Source organism: Tarenaya hassleriana, unplaced genomic scaffold, assembly GCF_000463585.1.
Source record: "Tarenaya hassleriana unplaced genomic scaffold, ASM46358v1 Cleome40, whole genome shotgun sequence".
Classification (NCBI taxonomy): Eukaryota; Viridiplantae; Streptophyta; class Magnoliopsida; order Brassicales; family Cleomaceae; genus Tarenaya; species Tarenaya hassleriana.
Window position 1 is genome coordinate 348,507 of NW_010966882.1, and position 8,055 is coordinate 356,561.

The 8,055-nt window shown below is 36.4% G+C and overlaps 1 protein-coding gene across 1 annotated transcript; it reads right to left on the reverse strand.

Annotated features, from left to right (window-relative positions):
* Positions 1 to 362: 362 nt before the first annotated feature.
* On the reverse strand, positions 363 to 1,769 carry LOC104824657. The gene is made up of 2 exons (XM_010556769.1): positions 1,209 to 1,769; positions 363 to 1,115 (listed from the first exon to the last, which is right to left on the reverse strand). The coding sequence occupies exons 1-2, from the start codon at positions 1,767 to 1,769 to the stop codon at positions 363 to 365; spliced, it is 1,314 nt and encodes a 437-aa protein (XP_010555071.1).
* Between the last annotated feature and the right edge of the window lie 6,286 nt (positions 1,770 to 8,055).

The following is an 8,055-nucleotide window of genomic DNA, read 5'->3' on the forward strand; positions in this document are numbered from 1 at the left end:
ATTTCTGATTTGTCTGATTAATAATAATGGTTAGAAAGTTCATACATGTTCTTCAGATCAATAAATCTCTCTTCAAACTCGTGCAACGTATACGCTTCCGCGCATTTGAAAAACCTTTCTGCGACAGTTTCACCTCTTGAACTCTTTCTTCCCATACCTCTGTTAACCTTAACTTTCAGATTTTGCGCTATGTGTCTCGCACAAAATCCATGGCCAGCTTCTTTGTACACTTCTCTAACGGCCTTTATTATGCTTCTATGTCGATCAGATATCACAACGACATCAGGTCCATCTGGGATTGCATTTATTAATCTTTCCATAAACCACCTCCATGATGCATCTTTTTCTCTATCGATAATACCTCATGCCAATGGATATTGGTGGTGGTCACCATCTTGTGCGGTTGCAACAACTAATGTACCTTTGTACTGGCCTGTAAGAAAGGTTGCATCAATAGCAACCACTTTATGCATGTAATTCCATCCTTTGACCGTTGCACCCAATGTAATGAAGAGGTATTTGAAGCTTCTGTCATCTGTGTCTAACTCGAGACTTACAATTGTCCCAGGATTTCTCTTCTGCAACATGTACAACCATCCAGGAAGTTTCCTAAAATGCTCTGCAGGATCACCTCGAATCTCACTTTCAGCTTTGTGCTTCCCCCGTAATGCCGTCAAATATGTTACGGTTGTGCCATACTTTGCTTTTACACGGTCTATTATTTCATGTGCAGAAGGAGTGTTATCAAGTTTACCGGGAAATTCATCCTTCAAATAATCTCTAACCAATTTTTTTGTACCGCTCATACTTTTGCTTGATTCTGAAACGGGTTTGCAACTGTGAATGGGATTGTGTTTTCTTACACTCCAACGCTTCGAGTTTAAGATCAATGCCGTACGCAACCTCCAATTACAGCCGGATCCAGCAAATTTACATCTTAGTTCCCATAACTTCTTATCAGACCTCATCGTAGTATACCTAAAACGAGCCACAGCTGCACCCTTTCGAACATATTCTTGCGCTGCTTCCTTATCGTCAAACTCATGACCAACTGTTATATTTAATCCATCACTGAAAGTGAACACAGAATCAGAAAACAAAGAGTCCTCCACAATCTGAAGCTCCAAATCATCACCATTATCATCATCACCATTATCATCATCATCATCATCATCATCATCATCATGACAACCAACGCACTCTTTCACCATAACTTCTCTAAGTCCACTTGAATGTTCACTATCAGAAAGATGTATAACTTCTGGCACATTATTACTCCCAACTTTACTCTTAAAATTTGGGTTCAACATAAAACAATCGTCATAGTCTACAACACTTTGTTTCCCATTTCCTCCAACAACACTACCATCCGCAGGAATTATAGCCTCTTCTTCAACGTTTTCTTCAGCATCAGTTTTCATACGTAACTCTCCTATCTCCACATAAAGCATACCTCGCAATCCATTTATTTTATCCAACAAATAAATATGAACGTGCTTGTCATTCCATAAGTATGTCGGCTTTCTGTTCTCCTTGACATTTGGCAAATAACTTAACCTGATCTTCGTTTTATCTTTCTCCACCTTCATCTCAGCACATAACTCTCGAACAAGGTCACTGTAGGTTACCTCACAGGGGGGACAAAAGAACAACAATCTTTGATTTTCCATGAACTTTCCTTCCCATTCATATTCTCCGTTTTTATTCAATATCCACCTACCATCATAGAAAAAGTATACAATTGTTGATCTCTCATCTTGCCCGTCCATCGTAGCTGTAGAAAGCACAAATACAAAATACATATCAATTCAACTATTCTGGACTATGTGACCATGTGACCATATGAATATAATACAATGTGACCATGTGACCATGTGACCATTATTATCATTCTGGCTATTCTGGACCATGTGACCATGTGACATTTTGACCATGTGAATTCCTCACCCTGTAACCATTATTACCAATCCTACTATTATGAATCATGTGACCATGTGACCATGCGGCCATGGTACCATGTGACCATGTGAACATAGTCTCATGTGACCATGTTATTATAGTACCATGTGACCATGTAAACATAGTACCATGTGACCATGTGACCATAGTCCCATGTGACTATTGTAATATAGTACCATGTGACCATGTAAACATAGTACCATGTGACCATGTGAAAATAGTACCATATCATTCTTGAAACATATGCCAACCGTTATGTTAATGAGCCGTGACTAACGTCACCATGTCACTTTGTGATCTTGTGACCGTGTGGCCATCGCACCAACTCCTCTCTACTGTGACCCGACATTTGTGTTTAGTGATACTCTAGAAACAACATCTAAAGTCCATATCCGACCCGGATCTATGACTATACTATACTACAAAAGATAAAACTTCAAAACTGTCAACAATTAGAAGAAAAAAGGTAGAAGAAGCATCAATGTTCATCATATAAACATCGACAACCATCAATGTGGGTAGAAACAAATAAGATTTTCACATTTTCTTACCTGTTTTCAACTTCTTCAACAATTTTCCACTGATTTTGCTTTGATTTCTACCGATTTTGGAGAAAAAATCGCAAGATTGAGATGAGAGAGAAAGTGTAGGAGAGAGAGAGCTCAATGTCGATGAGGGAGAGAGAGACAGGAGAGAGATACCGGAAAGAGAGAGGAGAGAGACCCCGTTTACCCTAATTTTTGGAGATATTTTTTAATAAAAAATTAAATATAAAAGGGTGTTTTGGTCATTATTTATAGAAGAGGGTATATTAGATGTTGGAATTTTTTTTTTATAAGGAGAAGGTATGAGTGGAAGTTGATGTAGCACATTGAGTGTAAAACGGAAGTTGCCCCTATTTAACTATGTTTATCCGTTATATGAAATATGTTAAAATTTTAATATTTTAGTATGAAAGTTTTATTATAATTTATATTAGTTTTATCATTTATGTGAATTGAAAAATTCCGGACGTTTACTGTATGCCATATATGCAATGAAGAAGGTATGAGTGGAAGTTGATGTAGCACATTGAGTGTAAAACGGAAGTTGCCCCTATTTAACTATGTTTATCCGTTATATGAAATATGTTAAAATTTTAATATTTTAGTATGAAAGTTTTATTATAATTTATATTAGTTTTATCATTTATGTGAATTGAAAAATTCCGGACGTTTACTGTATGCCATATATGCAATGATGAGCATGATGTTTCTTTTATATTGTTAATTTCTATCTTTTTATTTTGTTATATTATTCATCTTGTGATAATTAAAAGACAAGATATCAATGTCTTATAGGAAGTAAAGAAAGAAGGTAATTTAATTATTAATTAAAAACCTTTTAAATTTTATAATCTAAAATTAATACTCTACAAATAAATTTTATAAAATCTGTTGTGTATACACTTAATCAAAAATACATTATATGAATCTATTTGTAAACTCTTCATTTCTAAGCATTAGTTTTATATATTTTGTCTATTAAAGAAATTGATCATAAAAATACCTTACATGGGTCATAAATTACAAATAAAAATAAACATAGATATAAGTATGTATGTTATATACGGGGATATAGCTGAAATATCCTCCAAAGGCTACATCTACTTCTTATCCTACCCTCCAAACAAAAAATAAAAAAAAAAGAACAAAAAATACTACAAAAGACACAAAACCCCTCATAATATATTAAAAGGACCAAAAAACCTTGTCATAGATTAAAAAGTCAAAATAAAAATAAAAAAATTTAAAGGAGAGAAATTACTCTCTTTCTCTCTCCTCTAGGTCACGTCTAACTCTCTCTCCCCTCTCTCTTTAATCGCCATTTTTTTTCTCTTTGCAGAATCGACGACTCTCCTCTTTCTCGTCGATTTGTGCCATAATTTTCGTTTTCTCTCACAAATTTTATTTACCCACCAAAATATGAGAAGATTAGAAGAAGAATTAACGACGATAGTGCATAACATGGATTCGAGTTCGTCTTCGTCACAGTCTTCGAGCGAGAATGAGAACCTGATGGAGATTGCATAGTTAGAACAACACATGGTAGGTTAAATTTTGATCTGTTTGCACATTTGTTTGATTTTGAGATTTCTTATTATTTGGTTTGAGTATGGGTTGAAGATTTGAACTCGAGAGCATTAGGGTTTTGGGTACTTTTGAAAATTTGGGGATTTCAAAATAAAATATTGGGTTTGATGGTTTAAGGTTAAAATCGAGTGAAATGAGTGAGTTTCGGTCACAAAGTTATTTAGTATTGTCATATAGGTAACAATATCACATGAGTCGATGTTTGGTTGTATGGGTGACATGACGATTCGAATGACATGGTCACACAGACACGTTCATAAAAGTCACAAGGTCGTACAGGTAACACGATTGTATGGTCACAAGGTCACATGTGAGATGGTCATTTTGGTGACACGGTTGTGTAGTTACAAGGTTAGAAGGTCACATGGTCACGGGTCACATGATTATATGGATCACATATATTATAAGTTTACATGGTTACTTGCTCATATTTTTCTAAGTTCATAGGGTTACATAATCACATGGTCACATGGTCATATGGTCACAAGGTCACATGGTCACATGATCACATGATCACATGGTCAAATGGTCACATGGTCACATGGTCACATGGTCACAAGGTCACAAAGTCACATGATCACACAGTCACAAGGTCCCGTTGGAATACAATTAAGGTGGATTTCAATTAGACTCCAGATTTATGACTGCTCAAACCGATTAAGGAAAAAATATGGACAAGGTAGTTCAGAAGCTCAGTCATCTTATTCCAAAAACTTGTCTCATCGTTGGGTCAGAAAGTTTCTATGATGGCGATGTACTCGATATTGAGTATGTGGATGGATTACCTCAGAATGCTAATGGCTGTGAGTGCAGTATTTTTGCGGTAAAATATGCCGATGCGATATGCTTTGGACAAGAAGGGAAATTGTGCCCGTTGATATGTGATGACAATGTCACCCAGATGCGTGAGCAGTTGACACATGTCATATTTGTCAATGGAAGTGTTCAGAAGTATAATCAATAACTTATTTATGTTATGAACTTATTTATTTTTGTTATGAACTCTAAATATGACATTTTGTTTGTTTATTATAAAACTACAAATTTTTTTGTTATGATATTATATTTTATGTTTATTTTATATCTAAATTTGTTTATAGATACTACAAAATATGGGGTGAAAAAAAATGGAAAGAAAAAATTTTGATTGAAAAAATTTTGAAGAAAAAAAAATTGGGTTGAAAATATTGGGGTCAGAAAAAGCTTAAAAATTAAAATTTGGCCTATATTTATCAACACATTTCGGTCACAGGTCACAGTCGGTCACAATGGTCACATAGTGTAAAATTTCATTTCGGAATCGACGAATATTACGATGAAGATATTGGAGTTTTTGAGTTAAGACAGAGAGATGTGACTCCACAATGGTCACATAGTGTAAAATTTCATTTCGGAATCGACGAATATTACGATGAAGATATTGGAGTTTTTGAGTTAAGACAGAGAGATGTGACTCCATTGGGGTCAGAAAAAGAGAAGACACAGACACATGAGACATTGGTGATGGAAAAAGAACCATCTCGTAAGGAGATAGAGCCAACACCTAAGGAGAAAGAGCCATCGCGTAAGGAGAAAGAGTTTTCTTCCATGGACCAAATGGTGGCTAACATCATCGTACAAGTAGGAAGTAAGTATGTGAACTTTGTCATTTGGTCACGTGAGACCATGTTCATATGGCCACATGGTACCATGTGAATATGGTCACATGGTACCATGTGAATATGGTCACATGTTTTAATCTGATTGTATACTTTGTTTTTCGTTCAGGACATGACCTCGAAGAAGATGCTGAAGAAGATGACAGTGACTATGATGGGGATGAGGCAGCTCAAGATGATGTTGGCATTGAGGATGAGAATACAAAAGAAGAAGATGTTGGCACTGAGGTAGAGAATACAGAAGAAGAACATGACGCTGATGGTGATGGGAGTGAAAGCGATGGCGATGAGGATAAGGCAGGCGAAGAAGCTGAGGAAGAGGATGAGACAGCCGCAAAATCTTCTGACAAAGGATTTGTCCCCCTATTGAAGATGAAGTCACTCAACCTCCAGCAGAAATTCCTAAAACTGTTGTAGCTGGCTCCTCTGATGCAGAGTTGAGGAAAAGAAGCAAAAGGAAAATTGCTGATGGGTCATCCAAAAGAAACCCTTATGTAGAATCAATAACTGGTCTACCGCCCAAAAGAACTCGGTCTCAGGCTGCAGGAGGTCGAGAGAGAGGCAAAGCCAGAGCCAGAGGTAGAGGCAGGGGCAGGGTGCAGAGGCAGAGGGCGAAGCAATAGAAGCTAGAAGGATGTTGGTGAGGAAGACGAGGTTGAGGAAGAATCTTCTGACGAAGGCGTTGCTGAGGAAGACGTTGAGATTGCAGAAAAGGAATTTGTTTGGAAACCAGAGCGTCTCAACCCGAGTGGAAATATTGGAGGGAATCAAATTTGCCTTATTAAAAAAAATACTACTCTCATTTGCATGGGTCCCATCAAAATCAAGGGTTGAATTGTCAACTGCAACTTTTTTGCATAGCTGGATGACACTGGACCCCATCCAAAACAATGCATGCCAAACCTGGGTCCCACAAATTTTCGGTCACATTGGGTCACAGTTGGTCACATTGGGTCACAAGGGTCGATTTTATGGATTCTTTCAAATGAATCATTACGAATGCTTTCACATGTTCCATATTAACTCTTTTGTACCGTATTGAAGAGAAAAAACAGAATTATTCAAATTATGGGTGCAAAAGTAGTGTTCATACATGTGTCCCATAAGTGTTCATAGTGTTTTATGAATGATTTTGACAATATTGGTGCTTTTGTATTACAAACACCTTAACATATTTTGTAAATTTATGATTAACACTATATTTGTGTTCTTTATACCTTGTCACAACACAACCAAGTTTAAAAAGCATGTTTACACCTACATTTACTTTTCTCACTCTTGTGTACCGTATTGAAGAGAAAAAACAGAATTATTCAAATTATGGGTGCAAAAGTAGTGTTCATACATGTGTCACATAAGTGTTCATAGTGTTTTATGAATGATTTTGATAATATTGGTGCTTTTGTATTACAAACACCTTAACATATTTTGTAAATTTATGATTAACACTATATTTGTGTTCTTTATACCTTGTCACAACACAACCAAGTTTAAAAAGCATGTTTACACCTACATTTACTTTTCTCACTTGGTCACAGGTCACATCCGGTCACAATGGTCCCATAGTACAAAATTGGACAATGGTCACATTGGTCACATGCTGGTCACAATGGGTCACAAACAGTGGTCATATGAGATAACTTATTTATTGTATTTTAAGATGTAGAATGAGACCAAATTAAATAAATTAAAATACAACAAGGAAGCAAAGGACATGGAATACAATACACAATTATTATACAAATGGTCTCTTTATTCATACATGGTCAAGTGTTCTCTCACACATTGCTGATATTGATACTTCTGTTGTGACATGCATCCTTTTTCAGGCTTCACCAGGACCCGGAAAGCGATTTTGTTTGGGTCTCCCACTTTTCCGTTTGTCTTCCACTATAAGAGGCAAAACCACGCGGTTTGCAATATTTGGATCATCGATCCTCCATTCACAACAATCTATCGGATACACAGTTGCTTCATAAGCATGACGCCATGACTCGCGCAAATAGTATGGAGAACACAAGTCTGGTATCTTATTTGCTTTCACAACCTTATGAGGTGCTGCGATTGCGTGACTACATGGGATCTTATCAATATCACACTCTGTCACTATAACTTTTCTAAGTCCACTTGAATGTTCACTGACGGAAAGATTTATAATTTCTGTTACATTATTACTCCCAACTTTACTCTTAAAATTTGGGCTCAACAATAAACAATCGTCATAATCTTCCACACCTCGTTTTCCATTTCCTCCAACAACACTACCATCAGCAGGACTTATAGCTTCTGCTTCAACGTTATGTTCA

Coding starts and splice junctions, on each gene's coding strand:
- LOC104824657 (XM_010556769.1), bottom strand. CDS start 1,769: ATGGACGGGCAAGATGAGAGATCAACAATTGTATACTTTTTCTATGAT. Junction 1,116..1,208: donor GTGGACTTAGAGAAGTTATG/GTGAAAGAGTGC, acceptor TTGGAGCTTCAG/ATTGTGGAGGACTCTTTGTT.